Source organism: Typopeltis vanoorti, chromosome 10 (assembly GCF_054136105.1).
Source record: "Typopeltis vanoorti isolate ZY-2024b chromosome 10, IOZ_Tvanoo_1.0, whole genome shotgun sequence".
Taxonomy (NCBI): domain Eukaryota; kingdom Metazoa; phylum Arthropoda; class Arachnida; order Uropygi; family Thelyphonidae; genus Typopeltis; species Typopeltis vanoorti.
Window position 1 is genome coordinate 134,674,012 of NC_143558.1, and position 25,324 is coordinate 134,699,335.

General features: G+C 34.4%; 1 protein-coding gene across 1 annotated transcript in view; it reads right to left on the reverse strand.

The window, feature by feature from the left end:
- Positions 1-1,041: 1,041 nt before the first annotated feature.
- Positions 1,042-25,324, reverse strand: part of LOC150102819 (transcription factor 12-like) — a 269,580-nt gene continuing 245,297 nt past the window's right edge. Inside the window, exons 13-14 of the mRNA XM_090399401.1 lie at positions 5,359-5,513; positions 1,042-1,135 (exon numbers count right to left, since the gene is read on the reverse strand). Of these exons, the coding sequence (XP_090255527.1) occupies positions 1,094-1,135; positions 5,359-5,513 (197 nt within the window). The 3' untranslated portion in view covers positions 1,042-1,093. The remainder of the gene's footprint in view (positions 1,136-5,358; positions 5,514-25,324) is intronic.

Genomic DNA, 25,324 nt, shown 5'->3' on the forward strand with positions numbered 1-25,324 from the left:
AATCTCCATATAACACGCAAATAAAAACATTTGATTTTGACAGACCAATTTTCGGAGTATCTTTTGCAAAGACAAAAAAAACTGAATGAAAATTATTAATGTATGGCTACAGATGGTAATTCCCATAAGAATGAAGATATGAAAAGAAACACACCAAAGATAAAAAAATACTGGAATAACTGTATAAACAAGAACTATTTTTTACTTGCACTTTTGCCTTTTTTTATCTGGAATTAATACTTTATTTAAGTGATGCATCTAAAAGGTATCAAGGAAAAAATAAAAATTAATTTAAAGTGATTATTAACTAATTTAAAATGTACATTTTGCAATTACATACATAAAATACAGGCAATCCAAAGCATATAAATTTTATGATTAATACAAACATGTAAAGTTAACTAAAAATTATCAGCTAAACAATCAAATGTATTAACAAAAGTATGTAATATTGTGCTATGCACTTATTTAATAAAATATAAATGTATGTTAGTTACAATAAAATGCTACCTATAATAAATGCTACAAAAGTGGTTTAGCAAAAAATAAAATAAACACCCTACCTATTCACAATACTAATTTACCTAAAGGAAATAGAAATTTCAGTAAGCTATAACAATATGTAATGTAATGTAATGACATAATATTGAACTCAAACTATCACAAGTGTGGTAATAAACATGAATATTCAATGAAGATGTGAACATATATTTAAAAAAAAAAAAATTAAAAAAAAAAGTTTGTTAAAGCAACCAAATCTGCATATACATTTTTAAATACCTGCAAACAGAATCACAATTTGGTTTGGTTCAATGCCAATCAGAAGGCAATATAATTCCATCACAAATGAGCTAGGCATACTGGGCAATTTATTATTATTTTATGCAGGATGATTTTCATATCGTGATATTAGGATGATGAATGAAGCCCATAAACCACAACAAAATCTTTCTTCTAGACTTATGTCATGTTAATAATCATGATCTCTAATAAAAGTCATCCCCCCCCCTTGCTATCTTACAGATTTCCCCCCTTCCCCCCCACAACAACTGAATTATATTCGTCCATGAAATCTATGAAAACTGGCCAGATCTCATAACAAAGGATGACTTGCTGCAAAAAGTGATTGTGATCCCTGAAAAACAAGAGAAAATGATTAGACATATTATTAAAAAAGGGAATACATATTAAAAATTGAATGCATATAAAATTAAAACAAGGCATCTAAAAATAACTGGATTTAAAAAGAAATACTTCATTTATAACTTTTCTTTTTCCAGAAACAGAAGCATAATAATATTCTATATGAAAATGATTACACTTGTCTATTATGTTCAGCTTAAGTGAGAATTGAACTAAAACCACAGTGCTTCATTATATTTTATCATGGCTATTATATTCTTTTGACATAATCTATAGTAAAAAAAAACATTCAATTACTACTATAGCAGATGAGCCCTTCCATCCACATCCTTCCAGAGATGGATACATCAACATAAACTAGATCAACAGTGGCAATGGCAATCAGCTACCTCTATCCATATTCTGGAGATGAAGCAACTAACTCAATTCAGTAGGTCACATTCCTTAGCTATATGAGTTCGACGAAATAAGAAATTTTTTTCACACCACATTTAACAAAATTGTCTTCTATTCCAAGGTTCTCAAATTAGGATGAATATACAGTGGTGCCTTGGTTAACAACAAGTGGTTGTGAGAAAAAAATCTCTTGGTTAATGACTCTCTCGATTATGTGAACCTCTGTCCGATCTAAAAAACCAGAATTTTCCGATTGCACTCAGCCATGTGCGGGAAGACATTATCAAATAGAGAACAGCCACGTGGCATAGCTGTGAAGCCCAGATATGTTTGACCCATCATAGCCAGCTGTTTACGTTTTCCATTTATTGTTTCTTTTCTTGTAGTGTACTGTGCTTTATTTTAAAATTTGTGGTAATAAATGCATTTTACGATGAAAATGAGTATTTAAGCATTTATTTTTTATGTGTTAGTTCATATAGACAATAAATCAGCGGGTGCGTGTCATTGTTTGTTCACCATCAAAAGGCAAAATCAAATCTCATCTGTATAATAATCATTGTATCTATAAGCTGCTAATCAGTGTATGATATGGTAAGTGCTGTATCTAATATCGTCACCTTACAAGCAAAATGCACTAAGTCAAAAATTGCAGGTTTCAAATTTAACTGTTAACTTTTATTTCAAAAAGTTTTTTTTTTTTTTTAACTTTTACTTTTATTTTCAGGTGACGATATGTTCTTTGTATCCTTTGTCTTAGTGTTGTACAATTTGTAATAATACCGTATTTTGCATATCCTTTTTTTATAGAGTGAATTTTTTTTACTGTGTGACAAAATGGGTCCCAAAAAGAAAGCTAGTGAGGGAAAAAAAAAACAACAAAAAAAACAGAAAAGTTTTCTCTATTGAACAGAAGAAAGAAATAATAGCAAAACATCTTGAAGGTGTGAAAGTTATGCAGCTAGTCGAATATACGAAACCAGTCATTCTACAATATCAACCATTTTGGGTAAGAAAGAAGAACTTATGGTAGCTAAGGGAACTTCAAGGTTGAATGTCAGAGGGCTTCTTTTTGAGCAAATGGAAAATCTATTACTATTTTGGATCAAAGAAAGAGAAATGGCAGGCGACACTATATCTCAAAATGCAATCTGTCAGAAAGCTAACATATTTATCAAGATTTGAAAAAGAAGACTTCGAGATCAAGTTCTGAGGTAGATGATGACGATTTCAAAGGTAGCAGTTTGACAACTTTAAATAAAAAAAGAACAGGAATTCATAGCGTGGTGAGACATGGAGAGGCAGCTAGTGCTGACAAAGCAGCAGCAGATAAATTTGTCAATAGCTTTACAAGAATTATAGAAGAAGGAGAATACCTACCTCAACAAGTCTTCAATTGTGATGAGACTGGGTTATTTTGGAAGAAAATGCCCAACAGGACATTTATCACAAAAGAAGATAAAACACTTCCTGGGCATAAACCAATGAATGATAGGTTAACATTGCTTTTAGCAGCAAATGCAAGTGGAGACTGCAAGGTAAAACCAATGTTAATCTACCACTCAGAGAATCCCCGAGCATTCAAAAAGTTCAATGTCTCTAAATCCAATCTCGGTGTTTTGTGGAAGTCTAACAGCAAAGCTTGGCTCACAAGAATAGAATTTAGAGACTGGATTCACGAATTGTTTTGACCAACTGTCAAAGCCTATCTTGAGCAAAACAATCTGCCTCTAAAAGCCATTTTAACCCTGGATAATGCACCTGGCCATCCAACGGGCATACAAGAAGAGCTACCAGAGGAATTATATTTTATCAAGGTGATTTTTCTTCCTCCCAAGACTACATCTCTGATTCAACCTATGGCTCAGCTGATAATTGCAATTTTAAAAAACTTTACACAGGGCACTTTTTACCAAGTGCTTTGAAATGTGTCAGGCTACCAACATAACCCTAAGAAAATTTTGCAAAGAAGAATTCAACATTGTCATAGCAATTAGGTTAATTGTAAAGGCTTGGCAAGAAGTAACAATGAAATGCCTCAAAGCAGCATGGAGGAAACTGTGTCCTTCCTTTGGTAATGAAGAAACTTCAGATGAAGGACAAAAATTGGTAAAGGATATTGTGGCAACTGCTCATGATCTTAACTTGGAAGTAGAGGAAGAAGATGTTAAAGAATTATTGGAGATGCATGACCGAGAACTGACTACTGACGAGCTAAAAGAACTTTTCAAGCAGCAATGTGAAGAAAAGGAAATGGAAATTTCATCTGAAGATGAGGATGGAGAGAAAGAACAAATTACGACTGCTGAAATCAAAAATGTTTTGGCAAAGTGGGAGGAAGTTCAAAATGTTGCTATGAAATGGAATCCAAACAAATCTGAGGTTATCAGAACTGCAGATCTATTTAATGAAAAGTCCATGCAGTTTTTCAGAAACATTTTAAAAAAGAGGCAGAAGCAAACAACCCTAGACATGTTTTTTTACAGGTCCACTTGTCAAAAAAAACTCCAAAGTGAGCCCAATTGTCCTTCTTGTGAAGATTGATAATTAAAAACTGTTTTCATGAACAATTCATTTTATTAATGTTAATTTTTTTGTAGCAAATACATATACTGTATAATAAATAAATGATATATACCATATTTTTATGACATTTTAAATGAGTTTTATCTGCATTTTTAATATGTACTATGGTTGTGGGGAGGACCGGAACAAATTAATCGATTTTCAATTAAATCTTATGGGGAATCGCGCCTTGGATAACGACGGTAATCCTGGAACGGATTACCGTCGTTAACCAAGGCACCACTGTATTTCTAAATCTATAAAGTCACATCAGGAGTGCAAAAGTAAAGAAAAAAAATTAAGGGTGGATATGTAATTTATTATTATTATGCAACACCTTCAGGGAGTCCAAAGACTCATCGAGGGAGGGCACCTACTCTACAGCTCTCTATATTCACCACTCAATTCACCAATACAGTGACTTGCAACTGTTATTTGAAACATTTTGAAACTCAGGGGCTACCCTGAGTGTTGAGTCTTCAAAATTCAAGGAGAACCAGCCTACCAATCTGGGATTTGGGGGGTTGGGCGCCGCAGGCACAGGGAGTTTTAAAATAAATAAATTTAGTATAAAAATCAGCAATAAAAAGACAATGAAAATAGGCAGAAACATTTAAAACATAAACTGCATTTTGAATGGAGAACCTATAGAACAACTAAAACATTACAATTATTTAGGCACAATTTTTAGTGAAGATGGCAAATTAAATATATAAAGAAAGAGCAGAATTACCAAAGTCGACATGGTAAGAAATTCACTGAATAAATTTATATGGAAAAAGAGAAATTAGTCACAATACTAAAACTAATTGTTTACAAGACAGTATTGAAATCAATTTTAACTTAGGGATCTGAGCACTTGGTTCAGAAATAAAAAACTTGAACAAAGCCCACAGATATGAGAGCTCTGAGAAAGATTAGAGGAGTGAGAAGATGGAATTATCATATTAAAAAAATGAGGATATAAGAAAAGATCTTGATGTACACTTAGGAATGTGTTAGCACAGCTGGTATGGTCACTTAAACAGAATTGAAAAGTTCACAAAACAAGTGTTTTTTGCCAGTATAGTACGAAAAAGACCCAAAGGAACCAAGATCTAGGTGGATTGATTTGGAGGAAAATTGTTGACAAGAACTTAGAATTAATGTAACTTTTTCATGTAGTCCTATCATAACATCCTGTACACCTCCTACATGTCAGGAATTTGATGATGTTAGTGTTAACAATTAGTAATTTTAAAATGATGTACTAACCTGTAGAGAAGTACTAAGCTGTTGTTGCTGCTGCTGTTGTTGAGGAAAGTTATCTATGCTATTTGGCAAAACATGAAACCCAAATTTTGGTCCCTCTTCATTTTTTTCCTCTTCCCTGTGTTTTAAACAAGCAGCTTTTGGGTTAAGATTCCTTTCTGCAAGAATAATATTCTATACTTCAACAATCATTTGTCTATATTCTCTAATAATTGATTCTCTAAAGAGAAGTTTGCAACTTTTTTTTTTTTTTTTGCTAAGTGCCATTTTCATGAAAATGGCACTTATTCAATCAAATATTCCGAGAGCTGCAGGTGCAGCTCGCAAAATACGGTTCCATTGAATCTTTAATATTTATACTTTAAAATGATTATATGCATGTTTTTTTTAATAAAATTAAAATTGGTTAGAATTTTTTCATTAAAAAATCAAATTAATTTAGAACTGCAGATTGCAAATGCCTTCTATAAGTACTGAGTACTAAGTACTTAGTAATTCCATTACTAAGTACTGTAAATGCTTTCATAAGTAATTATATATTAATAGTAAAAATACAGCATAAAAATAAAATGTGAATCGAATCATATATCACCATCTTAATATATTTAGTAGCTACCACTAATGCCCAAGTACAACATTGAAATAGTGAGTAAGGCAGCTAAGCCAGAAGACTTATGATTTGCAATTATATGCATTTTTAGTTTACTGACTCAATAGTCTGAATTTTCTTACTGATTTTTACATCTTATTTGGAATTTTGTATTTATATATAACTTTATAAATTGCATACATTACCTTGTGTTAAATCAACCGGCTACAAAAATATAGAACTATATCTCGAAGAATACAAAGTCAAGACACGTTAAAAAAAATAATATAATAATAACCTCCAACCATAATTAAAAATTACCGTATTTGCTGGCGTATAAGATGCACCCTCATTTTTGTACACATTTTTTAGGAAAAAAACTTTATCACTGAATGTTATAATGAATTTATGGTATTTCAAATATAAAGTAATAAGTAGGTCTATTTTCAACAAATACCTAATCTAACTAGGAAAGAATCCCATCTTTTAATCTTCTTTCAAAACCCAGAAATTCATCCCCAGAGCTAAATGAAGACACTTGAAACCTCTTCTAAATCGGAATCTGAGTCCTCATACAACAAATTGTCCTCTGTACCATTCAGTGCATTACTAATGTCACACTTCTTAAATGATTTAATCAGTCTCAGTTTTTGCAGCATCCCATGAGGCTTTGACCCACTCACAAACTTGTGAAATGCTAAGCCTCTTCCTTCTTCCTGATGGCATGACCTCAAAATCTGAAAACTGCATCCAGCTGTTCTACTTCCTCTTCATAAATCCCTTAAATGGTTTATTAATACAGACATCTAAAGGTTGAAGCTGACTAGTTAGACCTCCTGGAATTACAGCTAACTGAGTTTTTAACATCATCTGTTCTGTGAGAACGAAACTGATCCCATACTAACAGGGCAGGCTTCTTCAACAGTCCTACAGGGTGCCTAGACCAAATTTTATCTACCCATAACTTTATTCCTCCTCCATCCATTGAGCCTTTTGTGTGAACATGTACAAACACTCCTTTAAGCAGTTTTTTCTTTGGGTAGCTTCTTCCTTTTAAAAATCAATAGTGGCGGCAATTTTATCCCATCAGCACAGCAGGATAAAACAGCATGTATGCAATATTGTAGCAATGCCGACGTTTTTCAGCCATAATTTGCCAAGAAATTTAGAGAAAATTTAATGCCAGAAATTTATCACTGTTCACAACAACTGCGACAATAATTGGAAAGTTTAAACGAACAGGAACACAGCTGTGATCATCTATGACAGCGCATGGGCATCCGCTGAACTCTATATAACTGGAATGCTCTCACACACCGCAAGGAAGCAAGAAAGAAATCACGTAACTCGGAACATAGAAAATTTCCAGAAATGAAAGTAATAAAAAACTGAATATCGGCATATAAGACACACCCTGTTTTTCAGACCTATTTTCAAAAAAAAAAAAAAAAAAAAAAAAAAAAAAAAAAAAAAAGTGCGTCTTATATGCAGACAAATATGGTATATATAATTTTTTTTTCTTTTCAAATTTTTGGCAAGCACACACACACACACACATGGGGAGTCTGGAAAGTTCTGATAAACATCTAGAACAAAAATGATATTAAAGCAACTGATATAACCACAAGAAAGAAAGAAAACAATTTATTACAATTTGATGAAACATGGGGGTTAAAGGGTTTTAAGATATGTTCTTTCTTGTGGTTATATCAGTTGCTTTAATATCATTTTTATTCTAGATGTTTATCAGAAATTTCTAGACCCCTCGCTTGTGTGTGTGTGTGTATGTATATATATATATAAAAGAATGATTTATTTTCTAAATAAGGTCTCTGACAGATCCTCTGCAATATGTCATCAAAGCTGTTAATGAAGTTTCAAATGACAAGTAGGGAAGTTATCTTATTATAAAATGACAGTATTTTGGACCATTATTCAAAAATTAAGTAGTTCATCTGCTAAGAAATATTCAGCTAAACAAAAAGACAATTTCCCATTACATTAGAATTTTTCTTTTCTAACAGCGTATGAGTCAACAAAAGATTTTTATTAATTTTCATTACCTATCGTTCTCCCTGAGTTAAGACAAATAACTGAAATTTGAAGACTAACTTTTTAAAATTAGGACAATTACTTGCAACTCTAATTCTAATATATAAGTAGTACTTTACTTTGGGAAGGGATTTTTAAAATTTTCAAATGATGTCAGTTGTTTTAATCCTTTTAAATGCATGAAATTGATTTGATTACATCAAGACAACCAATGCAAGTAAATTATGTCCATTAATTGCATCTATTCATTGTCCAATTCACCTGTTTTGCAGCAAGAGAAGACCCGAATTTTCCCTTCTGGAAACTTAGATTTCTAGGAAAGTGAATACGAGAATGGCTAACTCACATAGTCCCTGGGATGATAATCCGATGATTTTCAACTTTTTTAATGAAACAGTCGAGACTCAGCTGACAGGAAGCATTCTTCTTCTCTTGCAACTTTGGTGCTTCTAGTCTCATTAGGATCATTTTTTTTTTCAATTATTCTGATGCCACTGTCAATGTTTTTAAAAAATTCAGTCATTTGTTTTGTTGAAGGCTGTTTGATGGGCTCAGCAACAAAGGGCTCCTGACTTTCATCATTCATGTTGTTTTCCATTTCCAGAAGATCTTCATTAGTGAGCTCTGATGAGTGGGACTCGAGCAGTTCATCCACATTTGTCTCATCTACATCCTCAAATCCAACAGATTTTGCCATTTTAACTATGTCATGTCTTGAGTTGGCAAGCTCACTTTCAAGATCAAAATCATTAGAATCAGAAACTCGGCCAAATTTTCTTCCAAACTCTCTTCATGCAGGACTGCTTAACTTCTGCTCATGCCACATCAATGTTGTCAATTTCCATTTTTATATCATATTTCTTCCAAAATTCTTTCACTGATTTATCTTCACCATCGGTACATATAGCTTGCACTACCTGCAAAAATGTTCTGTGGAGATAACTCTTGAAAGTTCCAATAACACCCTGATCCATGGGTTGAATGAGGGATGTTGTGTTTGGTGGAAGAAAAATAACTTTGATATTCTCATCAATTTCAGTGATGCTTGGAGGATGTCCAGAAGCAGAAGAATTTTGAAGGGTACATTTATTCTGTCATAATATGCATTGCAAAAGTAGGACTCAAACACAGCTCCGGTAATCCATGCTCTTTTATTTGACCGCCTTACAACAGGCAAATCCTCCATTGAGTAGCCCTTGAGTGCACATCAGTTTTCGGAGTGATAAACCATCAGTGGTTTAGTTTTATGATCTCCAGATGCATTTCCTCCTAACAGCAAAGTGAGACGGTCCTTTAAAACCTGGGCCCTCTTTTCTTGCATAGATAGAAATGTTCTACTAGGCATACGCTTCCAGAACAACCTCATTTCGTCGAGATTGAACACTTACTAGCGCAAATAACCATGTTCCTGAATTACAGTTAGAAATTTTGCTGGATAGTTCTCAGCAGCAACAACATCAGCCTCACCAGTCAGCTTGAGATTATGGAATCCATGTTGCACCCTGAAACATTCAAACCACTCAGCACTTGCAGCAAAAGATTGCACTTTAGGATCAGGATCTATAGCATTCAAATCATCAAATAAACTTTTCACTTTAGCCTAGATAATCAAGGTGGATAATGGAACATCACGTTGATTTTCATGTTCAATCCATTGGGCCAACATCCTTTCCAATTTCTCCATAATTGGTTCCCTTATCCGTGTTATCTTAGTTGTCGACATTCTCGTCGCGCTTTTATAATTTTCTTTTATTTTCTCTGCTTGATTTCTTATTGTTCTTAAAGTTGATTCTGAAATTCCTGTAGCTCTGACTATGTCGACTGTGTGCTCATTAAGTTCATACCTCTTTATAACTTCTAATTTTTCCTCCAGTGTTATAGCTTTTCTCTGTTTTTCAGTCTTGGAAGTATTTTGATCACAATTACCTCTTTTTTCCATAATGTTTGCATTGCAGAAGACTCCAACAATGGAGCTTATTAGTACACCTGTGAGACTGACATGCAGCATGATGCCGCCTTATCAAAACGGTGCACGCACAAAGTCACATGCCCACAAAATTGCTACCAGTTGCGATTTTTTAAAATTAACTTTTTAAACCAATTAAAGTGGAAAAACTAAAAGAAGCATCAAAGTATTAAAAAAAAACAACAGAAAATCAACAGAGTTAGACAGCATAAATATAGAGCTTTGGAAGTATGGTGGAGATTTACATCAAAGATTTTTAAAGTTAAATAACTGAAATTGGAAATGTGAGGTTCCTTCAGATTGGTTAAAAGCTAAAGTTATATCTATATTTAAGAAAGGATATAGAGATGACTGTGGAAATCACAGAGAAATGAGCTTATTAAATATAAGTTGAAATATATAAATATAATTAAATTATTATTATTAAATATAAATTTTGAAGAAAAGACTTAGAAATATTGCAGACAATCTACTTTCAGAAGAACAATGTGGTTTTAGACATGAAGTTCAATGTATAGGTAATATTTATGTTTTAAAATAAATTAAGAAGAAAAAAAAAGAATTTAATTTTGAGACACATTTAGCCTATACAAGCTATGAGAAAGCTTTTGAAATATAGAGAAAAATTATGAAGTATAATGAAAACACAATATCCATTATATTTAGTATAAGTTATAGAACATTTTGCATAAAAACAAACAAATTTCCAGTTAAGTAATAAATTAACAGAAGAGATTGAAATTAATCAAAGTATTAGATAGGGATGCAGTTTATCTCCAACTCTATTCAATATATATCAAATTAAAAATATGGAAAACAACAAAACACAGAATCCAGTTAATCAAAAGATCTGTTATCAATACAATGCTATATTGGAAATGATCAGATTATATTACAGGATGATGAAAATGACCTTGAAAAATCAGTTTATGAATTAAACAAGCCAAAAAATACAATCTAAAGATATCACAAAAGAAAAGAAAAGAAAACAAAATAGCATTTGAAGGTAGAGATCCAATATTAGATTAAAAAAAAAAAAACAGTCATGGCACACTAGAACCCATAACAAAGATATAGATGATAAAGTAGTAGCACTGGAAAAATGGGTGCTGGTCCTGTGGTGTAACTGTTAATTAAAGATCTTTTAGTGGACACTAGCTTTCTATAAATGAAAAAGATAATGAACTATCTGACAGTTTATATAACTAATGTGTCAGTTATTTGAATACTTTTTTATAATGAATATATTTTATGATGCTCACTATTTAAATGCACTAAAATCATCATCATCATCAAATTCCTGCCATGTACCCTCAAGGGGTGTACAGGATATGATAGTACTACATGAAAAAAACTATATCATTATTAATTTCCTATCTACAATTTTCCTCCAAATTAGTCTGTTACTTGTCAAGACTCCAACATTATCAGATCTTATATTTCTATCGTCTAAAGCACTTTGTACTGTATCAATCCACCTACATCTTGGTCTTCCTCTGGGTCGTTTTGCTGACAACCTGGCAGAGAACACTTGTTTTGCTAATCTTTCCTCGCCCATTCTGTTTAAGTGACCATACCACCTGAGATTAGCTCTGCTAACGCATTCCTGGATGCTGACAATGTCAAGTTCTTTCCTAATATCCTCGTTTTTAATATGATATTGCCATTGATGCCATCTGCTCACACCTATAATCTTTCTCAGGACTCTCATATCTGTGGTCTCTAGTCTTTGGTCAAGTGTTTTACTTCTGATCCAGCTCTCAGATCCATAAGTTAAAACTGGTTTGAACACTGTCTTGTACACAGCTAATTTAATGTTCCGACTAATTTCTTTCTTATTCCATATGAATTTATTCAATTGACTTCCCACCATACCAACTTTGCTGATTCTGTTGTCTATTTCTATATTTAATTTACCATCTTCAGTAAAAATCGTGCCTAAATAGCTGAAATGTTTTACTTGTTCCACAGGTTCTCCATTCACAACACAGTTGACATTTTCAATGATTCTGCCTATTTTCATTGTCTTTGTCTTTTTATTGCTGACCTTCATACCATATCTATTACAACAGCTATTCAATTTAGTCAGAGAATCTTGCAGACTTGTAGCAGATTTATTTAGAAGTATAACATCATCTGCATAAAGCAAAGAGCTGACATTAACATCTCCAATTTTGATATCATGTTTAATACCACTTTCCTTCATAATGTGATCCATATAGATAATGAATAACAGAGGGGATAATGTACATCCTTGTCTCACACCAGATTTAACATTAAACCATTTTCCTGTACTTCCTTCAATTCTAACTGCTGACTTCCAACTCAAATAAAGACTAAGTATTGCTTGATATAATGCCCCATTGACACCATATAACTGCAGCGTATTGAATAGCTTCTCTCTTGGCACCTTGTCATATGCCTTTTCCAGATCGACAAAACTTAAATACAGATCTTTGTTATATTCCCATTCTTTCTCAACTATTTGTCGTAAAGTGAAGATCTGATCCTGACAGCCTCTATTTGGCCTGAATCCAGCTTGTTCTTCACCAAGCTTTTCTTCCACAATTCTTCTCAACCGTTTCTGAAGTATACTTGCATAGATCTTGCCAGGAACACTCAGTAGGGAAATATCTCTGTAATTCTCACATTCAGTTTTATTTCCCTTTTTATATATGGGTACTATGAGAGCTCTACTCCAGTCATCGGGAATTCGTCCCTCTGTCCAGGCTTTCTGAACTATGCAGTGCAGCCACTGTAAGACTCTTATACCACCATACTTCAGCATTTCTGGTCGAATATCATCTACTCCTGCTGCCTTTCCACATTTCAAGCCTTTGATGGCTTTTTCTACTTCTAGTATGGATATGTATTCCTGACTGCATGCCTGGTCAGTGTTTTTTACCACTGTGCTGTCATCACTGCTTGTTTCATTTAGCAGTTTTTCAAAGTAATTACTCCATACCTCAAGGATATCTTTTTCTCCCGTTTTCATGTCACCTTTATCATCTCTAATTCCTTTTACAGCACTCTTTCCTCCATTCTTAAGCTTCTTCAACAACCTCCAGAATATTTTGCCACCTTCTTGATATTTATTTTCTATATTCTTGCCAAAGTCCTCCCATGACTTTTGTTTAGCTAGTTTTACACAGTGTTTAGCATTCTTGCATTTGTCTCTATATTCTCTAAGAGCACAAGCTGACTTATTTGACAGGAACTTTTGGTATGCTTTCTTCTTTTCCTTCACTGGCTCTTTAACTTCCTGTGCCCACCAGGTAGTTCTGATTTTTTTATCCTTACAGATAACCTCACCACATGCCTCTCTGGCTGAATCAATCAATGTTTTCTTCAGAGTTTGCCACTGAATCTCCAAGGTTTGATTCCTGTTCTCAAACTCTTTCATTTTTTCTTCAATAATCTTTGTGTATTTTAGCCTACAGCTCACATCTGAGAGCTGCTCAACTTTTATTCGCTTTAAAACTTTCTTACGTGTTATTCTTTTCAATATGAAAATCAATTTTATCCTGCTCAAGACTAAATAGTGATCACTTCCAATTTCAAATCCTCTGTACACTCTGGTGTCCTGCACCAGGGAGAAAACATCACTATCAACAATAACATAGTCAATGAGACTTTTCTTATTCCTAGACTCTTCTCTCCATGTGAATTTGTGCACATTTTTATGTTGGAACATGGTGTTAGTAATAACCAGTCCATGTCCTGAGCAGAAATCCAACAGATATTTGCCATTATTATTAACTTTGCTCTTTTCTCCAAATTTTCCCAAAATATTTTTGTATGTCTCACAATCATTTCCAACTCTGCTATTTAGATCCCCAACAAGGAGCAACATTTCATTTTTCATTGTGTCAGTTGCTTTTTCTAAAGCCTCAAAAAATTCCTCCACTTCTACCTTAGTAGAACCTTCTGTGGGACCATAGGCACAAATAAGTCTCATTGTCCAGTTCCCCATTCTCATATTTGCCCACATTACTCTACTTGAGACTGACTGCCATTCAAGAAGATTAGCCTCGTATTTTGTGTTGAATACTATACTATGGGTACTCCTTTTCCTTGATTGTCATTGCCTGAATATAACATTTTGTATTTATTGCTCAGAAACATCTCACCAGTTTTGGTCTTTTTTGTTTCAGTCACTCCTATTATGTCGATCTGGTACTTATCTAATTCCTCAGCTAGCTCCATTTCTTTGCCATTCAGGCTTCTTACGTTGATAGTACCGATCTTTAACTCTGGTGATGTTGAGTTGGGGTTTATTTTCAGATTTGTTCCAGTAGCTGACTTTTCGCTGTTCGCCCTGGTTCCCTGGCGAAAACAATGGGGGCCTTGTTTAACCGGGCGACGCCCCAGCCGGCATGAAATTTTGTCTTGTTGTACCATCATTCTGTATTTTGGTTTAACCAATAAGAATACAATTTGGTCGGCTAAATCCCAAATTTCCAGCCCATCCTCATCCGTTCAATATCCAAGTAGATACCCAACAGGGTGCACCACGAGAAGGTGAGGATTGGACATTAGGTCAGAAGCCCTGGTCGGTTCTCCGCATTCCTTTAAAGGCTAAGTGGAGGTCTCCTCTCAGTTATACAGCTCTGACCCTTAAGCACCCCTATGCACTAAAAATATATCTAATATATCCATAGGACCAGATTTGTTTTATAAAGGAGAGGTGTTGTCTGTGAAATATGTTTGAGAAGTGATTTTGCTGACTAATGAATTGGATTAGAGCAGAAGAATTGGACAAGTAGCAGATTGACATAAGCGTGACTGAAACAAAGAAGACAAAAACAGGTGAGATCTTTCTTAGCAACAAATACAAAATGTTATACTCTGGCAATAACAATTACAGAAAAGAGGGAAAAGCTATAGTATTCAACACTAAATATGAGGACTGTGTAGACATTATCAAGCAGAGTGAAGTGAGCAAATATCAGAATGGGAAACTAGACAATGAGACTTATTTGTGTTTATGGTCCCACAGAAGGTTCCAGCAAGGGAGAAATTAAGGAATTTTTTTGAGGCATTATAGAAGGCAGATTGCTCAATGAAAAAGGAAAAGTTAGTATTTGTTGGAGATCTAAACAGCAGAGTAGGAAATGATTACCAGACATATAGAAATGTTTTGAGAAAATTTGAAGAAAAGCACAACACTAATAATAATGGTAAATGAATGCTGGATTTCTGTTCAGAACATGGATTAGTTATTACTAACACCATGTTACAACATAAAAATGTGCACAAATTCACATGGAGAGATGCAAGAAATAAGAAAAGACTCATTGACCATGTTATAGTTGATAGCAATGTTTTACCATTGGTTCAAGATACAAGAGTATTCAGAGGATTTGAAATAGGAAGTGACACTATTTAGTTTTGAGCAGGATTAAATTGAATTTCATATTGAGAAGAATAGTGTGTAAGAAAGTTTTAAAAGTAATCAAAGTTGAGAAGCTTTCAGAGGCAAACTACAGATTCAAATAAACAAGCATTACGGGATCAAAAAATGAAAGAATTGGAACACAAGAACCAAACCTTGAAGATTCAATGGCAAATCCAGAAGAAAACACTGACTGATTCAGCCAGAAAGTCATGTGGTGCGGTTGTCTATAAGGATAGAAAAATCAGAACTCCATGGTGGACTCAGGAAGTTAGAGGCAGCAAAAGAAAAGAAGAAAGCATATTGAAAGTTCCTTGCAAGTAAAAAAGAAAATAAATATCAGGAAAATATTCTGGAGGCTATTGAAAAAACTTCGAAATGGAGGAAAAAGATCAGAGGTGATAAATGTGACATGAAAACTGAAGATAATATTTTAGATGTCCAGAGCAATTACTTTGAAAGACTGCTAAATGAAACAAGCAATGTCAGTATGATGGTAGAAAACTCCCTACAGGAATGCAGTTAGGAATACATATCCATACTTGAAGCAGAAAAAGTCATCAAAAACCTGAAATATGGAAAGGCAGCTGAAGTAGATGAAATTTGGCCAGAAATGCTCAAATATGGAAGTATAAAAAGTTTTATAGTGGCTGCATTGCATAATTCAGAAGTGGAAAATTGTAGAAGGGAAGCTTGGTGAAGAACAAACTGGATTCAGGCCAAATAGAGGTTGAAAATCAGAATCAGATTTTCACTTTAAGAAAAATAGTTGAAAAATCTTGGGAATATAACAAGGATTTCTATTTAAGTTTTGTTGATCTTGAAAAGACATATGACAAGTTGGCAAGAGGAAAGTTCTTCAGAAATGCTACAGTTCTAGTCTCTTCCGCTCATGGCAGGTTGAGTTCTTCAAAGAGGAATTTTTGCCATTTCTTTCTGTCTTTTGATGAAGTTTAAGTGGATACTTTCTTTAATGTTGTCAATCCATTTCTTTCTTGGTCTTCCTCTGCTGGGTTGCCCTTCAATTCTACCATTTAATAGTATGTTTGGTAGTCCTTCTGGGTTCATTCTAGAAACATGTCCAAACCAGCTTTTTTAGTGCTGTAATTATTGTGTCATTAAAGTTAAGTTCTTCTCTGACTTTTTCATTTGTTTTTTTTTCTGTCCAGTTTGTTCTATTGATCTTTCTTAGGCATTTCATTTCAAAAGCATTGAGTTTATCAGTTTCTTTTTTCCTTAAGATCCAGCATTCTGAGCCATAGAGTACTGTGGGAATTATCATTGTTTTATATATCTTTAATTTGAATTCTTTGCTTAATCTTTTATTATTCCATATTTTTTGTAGTCTGCCCATTGTTATCCATCCATTATTGATTCTATGTTTAATGGTTTCGAAATAGTCTAGATCTTCAGTGATCATTGATCCTAGGTAACTGAACTGCTTTACTTGTTCTATATTATTGTTTCCTATTTTCATTTGGATTGCTTCCCTTTTTCTTCCTATTACCATTAGGTTTGTTTTACTAAAATTGATTTTCATATCATATTTGTTACTTGTTTGATGTAGCTTGGTCAGGATATTTTCTAATATTTCTTGGCTATCTGTAGTGATAATTATGTCATCAGCATTCTTTAAATGTGTTATATTTCTTCCATTTATAGTTATGCCTTCACACATCTATAGTCCTTCGTCTACTACTTCTTTTAGGTACAGGATGAATAAATATGGTGACAATGGGCAGCCTTGCATAACTCCTTTTTAATTGCTATTTGATCTGTTCCCATATTTTTGTAATTCACTATTGCTTGTATTTCTGAATAGTAATTCTTGATACAATATATCGATCAACATTATGAAGGAAAGTTGTATTAAATCTGATAACTAAATTGCTTAATCTTTTATTATTCCATATTTTTTGTAGTCTGCCCATTGTTATCCATCCATTATTGATTCTATGTTTAATGGTTTCGAAATAGTCTAGATCTTCAGTGATCATTGATCCTAGGTGACTGAACTGCTTTACTTGGCAATGGTAACCTTACCTCTTTACTTTATGCAGATGTTATGCTGATTATTTACTTCTGAATAAACCAGTAGAGTTTTTATTTTTGTCTCTCATCATGCTACAGTTATATGGTGTAAATGGGACATTATATCAAGCAATATATAGTCTCTATTTGAGTTGGAAGTCAGCAGTTAGAATTGAAGGAGATATAGGAAAATGGTTTGAGGTAAACTCATGTGTGCAACAAGGGTGCACATTATCTCCACTGTTATTCATTATCTATATCGATCAACATTATGAAGGAAAGTTGTATTAAATCTGATAACTAAATTGGTGATGTTAACCTTACCTCTTTACTTTATGCAGATGTAATGGATTTATACTTCTGAATAAATCCATTACAAATCAGCAAGATTATCTGAATAAATTAAATAACTGTTGTAATAAATTTAGTATTAAAATCAGCAATAAAAAGACAAAGACAATGAAAATAGGCAAAAACATTGAAAACGTCAACTGTATCCTGAATGGTGACACTATACAACAAATAAAACATTTCAACTACTTAGGCACAATAGTTAGTGAAGATGGTAAATTAAATATGGAAATAGATAACAGAATTAGTAAAGCTGGTATGGTAGGAAGTCAATGGAATAAGAAAGAAATTAGTCGGAACACTAAATTAGCTGTGTACAAGAGAGTGTTTAAACCCATTTTAACTTATGGATCTGAGAGCTGGGTTAGAAATAAAACATGTGACCAAAGACTAGAGACCTCTGGTATGAGAGTTTTGAGAAAGATTAGTGGAGTGAACAGATGGCATCAATGGCAGTTTCATATTAAAAATGAGGATATTAGGAAAGATCTTGCCATTGTTAGCATTCAAGAATGTGTTAGTAGAGCTTAACTCAGGTGGTGTGGTCATTTAAACAGAATGGGATAGAAAAGATTAGCAAAACAATGTTCTTTGCCAGGTTGGTAGGAAAAAAACCCAAAGGAAGACCAAAATGTAGATGGATTGGTACAGTAAAAAGTGGCTTAAAAGACAAATATAAGATCTGATATCGGAGTCTTGATAGATAACAGATTAATTTGGAGAAAAACTGGTGATCAGAAGTTAGTAATGGTGTAACATTTTCCTGTAACTTTTTTAGGAATTTGATGATGATGAAGAAATGAGCACCAATGCCATAATAACAAAGGCACTCATGTTAAAAGCAAAAAATATTGTATGCGAGAAGATACAAAGTGTTATTGGAAGAGGTGAAAAAGAACAGTGTGAGGGCAAAGAATGTGAAGTTCGCTGCCATGTTTATGATAGAAGAGGCCAATGATTGCAAAGGAGTCAATGCATAGATTGTGTACGCATTGACTTATGGGCCGAATAAGATGGATGGAACGACTTATATAATGGGCTTCTTGGGAATCTTGAGAAAGCAATGTTCACTGAAAGAGAGTGGAAGTGCAAAGGGAACTCATGGCTTAAGTGCTAATAGTCAGAGAAACTAGAGCTACCAGGGAAGAGATGCAGGTGTGTGTATATACACACACCTGAGGTGAATGAGTGAGAATGACTAAAAAATGCAGAATCCATTCTCTCAAGTGACAAATGGAATGTGACAGTCCATTCAAGGTGTAAAGGTTATTGGGGACCTAAGCATATCTGCTTAAATATATAAGCAGATAAATATATTATCAGGGAGGAGAGAAGGGTACCAGGTACTGCTGATGAACTGCAGTCAAATGAGTAGAAAGGTCATCAGCAAGAAGACAGATGTGAAAGGCAGTTCATCTGCAGCCATCTGGTGTGAGATGGTGCAAGGGATGTTGAGGAAGATGAGCATTATCAAACTAACATGAATACAGGATGAGTAATTATTATGGGAAACTTCAACAATGGGAAGAAAGAATGGAAGGAGAAAAGATTACATGGCAGGAGAGAAATGGAATTTACCTCAGGGATATTTACTTGAAACAACATGTGATGAGGGAACTCTTGATTTGAGAATAGTCATAGGATCAGAAGATCAAGTCATAGTCCAAGGTACCCAATACTGCCACCAGTTAAGCAGAGTGATCATTTGGTCTTGACTTGAGTGGTCAAGAGATAGAAATTTCAATTGAGAAGAGGTGTGCATGGAACCAGAGGGCAGGTAATTATGAAAAGCTCAAAGCAGTACCATGGCTTACGCATCTGCAAGGTAAGAATGTTAGCAGTGCATGGGAGATGGTCAAGGAGTGTCTGAAGGAAGAAATACCAGACTGTATACCCAAGGTCAGGAGGATAAATCATGTAGGAGTTAGATGGATGAGTGGTATCATTAAGCAGGGGCTACAAAAATATAAAATGTTTTGGAGGTGATCATCACTCTTGAGCAGTACAAGGCATAATCAAGAAGATCAGCATGGTAAGGAAGGTAAACTAACATTATGAGAAGAAATCAGATGAGTAGGCCAAAGGAAATCTCAGAAAGTTGTTTTGCTATCAGATAAATAAAAGGAAGAAAGAATATGGAAGGATAACTTTAAGTGCTAATGGTAGTGAGGTAACAGAAGCAAAAAATAAAGCTGAGTTAGTAAACACCATTTCACAAGGTGGTACTATCCAAATGAAGATGTTGCTATGACAGATGAAAGCATGAACTGACGTGGGAATAGAGGTTGATAAAATGGAAGTTCTTAGGATAAAGGAGAATATCAATGCAAGTATACAGCCAATGCGATTATGGGATGTCACATCTTTTATTACAAGCATATGCAAAGGAACTGGCACTGCTTCTGACAATGCTATTTAACTTAAGCCTCAACTCTAGTAAAGACCAAGGGAGTGGAAGGAACGTAAAATAGTTCTATTGCATAAAGAAGATCTCAAGAATCGGGTAGCAACTTACGGATAAAACATAAATTAAAGATACCAAGAAATTATATACTTGGTTTAATCCTTTCAAAAGGAATCCTTTGGTTTAATCCTTTCAACCACTACAGATAAATCAGTAGCTCAAGAGTGGGTAATAATATGATAATCTATGGGGGTGGCTTTGTGAAAGATTGGTCATGCCTTGGTAATTTACTTTTTTCTAATAGAGTGATGGTCAATCTGAATAAAGAGAATAGTTATGATGATACTGCCGGATTTTGCAAAGGCATGTGGCAAGATACCACACATGGTACTCTGTTACACCAACTGGAAATGGACATGAAGCTAATATGGATACAGGGGTAGCAGACGGTGAAGAGTAATATATAATGGAGCAGAATTCAGGAGAAAGCAGGTGACTACCAGTGTCTTGCAGGGCTCTGTGCTTAAATTGCTGCTGTTTAATTTGTACATAAATAATATAGGAATTGATCTGAAGGTAAAATATTCAGCTGTTTATTGGCAAAATTAAGTAATGTAACAATTAATCAAAGCAATGTAGAGCTTGCAGGATGATAAAATAACCTGAAAGCATGGACAAAAGATAATGGATGTGTGAGTTTAACATGGAAAAGTTTGTAGTTATGCATTCTGGGTGAAAATATTACAAGCTGTGTGCTATGTTGAAGAAACTGTTATTAGAAACGTAATGAAACTAGGGATTTGGGGATGTTGGTGAATGGGTGAGTTGAAGTACAGAAGGCATACTGCTAAGGTGGTCGAGGTACCTCAGAGGATTACTTAGTTATTGAAGAACATTCTAACAAGTAGAGATAGGAAGTTATCACTACTCTGTATAAAGTTTTGATATGGCCACATCTGGATTGTTGTGCACTGATTTGATCACCTGGGTTTCTTAGGGATGAGGAAGTGGTGCAGGAGAGATTCAGAGACAAGTAACCAAAATGATAAGCAAGTCTATGGAATGCTCCCTATGAGGACATATTGAGAATCTGGGTTGCAGAAGTTGGCTGATAGGTTGAAAAGATAGAATACAATAGAAAAACTACATTAATTTAATCCTTGCGGTATTCTTACTATAACAACTCCGTAACTGATGATGGTAGATTGAGATATTTCTACAAAGGAGGATTACGTAATTTTTCCTGATGATTGGTAATGAATGGCTTGCACATCCAATACCAAATTCATTTTGTAAACTATTATAAAGTTTGAGAATGGGGTGCGCTGGTGGAAAACAGAGATTACGCCACTCTGCACTGTGAATCAGTAAATTAATGGAAAACATGGAATGTGGCAGTTCATGAATTTTCTTTATTTTATTTTTTTTCTACAGTTGTAGATATCAGATAGTTCCAGAGCGTGCTTAAGCTTGATTAATTTGGCCTTGCTTCAGTTATAATTCCAACTAATCGAGCCATTTCATTCCGTTGGACATCTGGAATTTTTATTTACTGTTTTGACATTTAAGGCTATGGATGCACTGAACTTCTGATTAAGATAATCCATCAGATTATTTTAATGAACCTCCATAGCTCAGTCGGTATAGACGAAGCCCTTTGGTTGGAAAGACCTGGATTCGATTTCTGTCAGTGACACGAGGAACCTTTATCTGGTCTCTTTCAACAAAAGGCGAGTTAGCCAGTAGATAGGGGGTTTTTCACCCAGAAACTCTGGTTTTTTGTCCCCCAGAACCAGCCCCATGAACACACACATGGATTACAGCCAGGAATACTTAAGATGGTCCCTCCAGCAATAGGTCTGATTTGTCAGTGTGCTGGTCCCGAGCACGGATAAAAAATGGCAGCGGGGGTGTTAAAGTTTGTGATTAATAAAGTTCCTAAAAGGAATTTAATTTTTGTCACAATTTAACAAGTAGGAACCTCTAATAAAAAAAGAAATACACTTGCATCTAAGGTGTGAAATAAAACCGAGAGTATTTGTTAATTCACATAAGAAAATATGTTGTAATATGATGAAAATAAGATAATTAAATTATAGAATATTGGTCATAAGAATTTTGCACGTAAAGGCTCGCTGTTAAACAAATTTATTATTTTTTTTTTAATATAAAGTTTATATTAGTTTATATTAGTTTAATCCTTTATCCAAGTGTGAGCAAAACAGTTTGTGCCTGAAAGTATCTTCAGGACTGGGTTAAGGTGGTACAACACCTTAACCCTTTATATTAAACAATTGAAACAAGGGATTATAAGTTTATGTCAATTCTTAGAAAAATTTGGTAAGCTGATAAAGTTTAATAAATGACTCATAGGGTTAGCAAGAAACAAGGTAAGGTTCAAGGTCAAAGTTCCCGATTTTGGACATCGCCATGAGTCAGTCGTGTGCACACGGCCCGTGGGAATTTGACAGAAAAACGCCACCCTAACTGGTCACAGAAAGCGTATCCAGACATCAGTGGGATTAATTGCAGAAGGTGCTGGTAGGGTCATGTTATAAAAGGGTTAGGAACCCCCCCCCCCTCACGGGGCTCTCTCTTGGTTCTCCAGTCTTCGTATGGGTTGTCTTATGTGGTTTTCCTGAGTGACGGTCAGGAGTTCTTTCTTTCCACCATGACAAGGAACAAAATAAGCGGGATTCCGGTCCTATTTGCCTATTATAGAAAGGAGGGACATCGTAGAGCTGAGAAGAAAGGTAATTACTGCCTGTTATATCAACTGTGTTCTTGACAAAAAAAGGAAATCCGTGGAGAAGTAGGTACCCGTAGTAACTTTTGTTCCAAGTTTCCTTGGAAGAAGCTTGATGTGCTGAAGATGTGAAGGACCACCTTGATCCGAGAAATCTCAGATATGGTCCACTACAGAAGAATGTCTTCAGAAATTACAGATGAGTAAGAGCAAAGACTAGCATAGAAGATCCTTATCAAACGTTATTGTAAAATCTTATATTATTTCAAATCTTATGTAGCTGTGATTGTAGTTCAGTTACCAATCTATTGAAAGACTTGAACAAGAGTTTAACTAGGACTTGAGTGCATTTAAGAATAGAAAGAGAATAAGCTTGTCAGTGTTAATAGATAAATAATCGTGTGTCTAGTAACTTATGTATGTAATCTATATTTTGTCTGAAGAATCGAATGCGGTTACTATTGTAGTGATAGGACTGTTTAACTCATATTACTCTCGTGAGCTAACGTGTGTAAACTAATTGTGTTCATAATATTGTGCTCAGACAGATGAGAAGTTTTAGTCAATTATTAACATTTGCGAGGATATCCTTTTATCGTATGTGTGGAGTCTTTTGTAGCGGCATAATCGCCCTTCCCACATAGAATTTTATAACCTATCATTTGTGTTTTGCTAGTATTGCCTCAGCTTAGTATTGAATAAGTTTTAACGATTTTTAATGTAATGTATTGTGCTTATGTGTATAATAAACTTTTGCTCATTGAAAACTCAGTTGTCTGAAACTGCCATCCAATGCACTGCTTGTAACAACGTACGAATCTAGCCATGCGTGGAACCTATCATTTGTGTTTTGCTAGTATTGCCTCAGCTTAGTATTGAATAAGTTTTAACGATTTTTAATGTAATGTATTGTGCTTATGTGTATAATAAACTTTTGCTCATTGAAAACTCAGTTGTCTGAAACTGCCATCCAATGCACTGCTTGTAACAACGTACGAATCTAGCCATGCGTGGGGGGGGGGGGGGGGATTGAGTTGCGACTTCAAGGTCATGACTGCATAATTGTTTCACACCTAAACATATTTAAGAAATTGCTTCTTGTTTTGATTTTCTTTCATGAACTAAATATCCTAAATGGCGCAGCTAAAAAATATAAATGTTTTAGGATACTAAGGAGAGCAAGAGCTTAGATACCTTGTATTTGGGTGATATCACGTATAGTAAGAAATTTGTTATAAACAAGATAAAATATAAACTTGTAAGAGGAATTAACAATTATAGGACGGTAAAAAGGGGACACAACAATGGTGCCATACTTCCCAGTAAAAGGGGCTCACAGTCGTGGAATCATCATACAATATTATTATTATGATAGAAAAACTTAAGTTACTATAAGGATTTTTAGAACTGATGCACAAGAAATTTTTCATTGTTTGGCTAGAAGGGATAGAATAAATAGAACCATCCTTGGAAATTGAGTAAGAGCGCAGTTAACAAGAGTGTGAGATTTTTCAATTGGAGAGTGGTGATTGAGTTGAACAAATCTCTGGAAACTCATTCAACTCATTGAGTTGAATGAGTTTCCAGAGACTACTGTGAGTGCTTTGTTGGTGAATGCATTCACGTGGAGGACGGTAGATATTGCGTGGTTAGTGGGGGTCTCCTGTGATAATCTTTGGATTTCATGGAGGTTCTATGCAAGTCTAACCAAGCAAGCATATAAACTGTATGGAACTTTATATTCTATTGTAAAATCGTATATAGAAGGATTTTTATACAAAAATACCTTATATACTGATTTTACTGGAAAAAGAAAATCAATACTAAATACTTGTGGTTAATTAGCAATTTTTTTAATGTTAGTGAATATGGAAGTAATATGGAAATAATTTTTAGTGAATTTTTAAATAATGTAACACCAAAATTTTGTAAAGAACAAAGAAAGTTAAGTATGAATTAAATTGTGACAAAAGAAAGTTCAGACAAAGAAATATTCCAGACGGATTAACTTATGACCTAAGGCAATTACTATGGCAAAGGTCAAGTATGTAAGGGGGTTTCCCGCCTTAACGCAACGATGGAAAAAGGTGGCGGGTGAAGACCTGGGAAATACCCAAGGAATTAAAAATGTAGCAGAACCCAAGGTCAAATGAGCAAGATAAAAGGGAGAGGCATCAGCCGAAACAGGAGATGGCGATATGATGATGTAGGTTACGCAGTTACGGAAGTGAGTTACAACAACGAAGTCAGAGGTTAGAGAGTCGTAGCAGACTTTTGCTAATCGTCGTCGGAGATGATTCGTAGCTGTCAACGGGATTTTTTGTAGATCTTAGCAGAGGTGAATCGTCTTCAGGTGGAGAGCCACGCAGAAGGAGAGGCATTATAGATGTTTGTGGCAGAATAAGTTCATCTACGTTCTGTTCTGTATCCAGGTT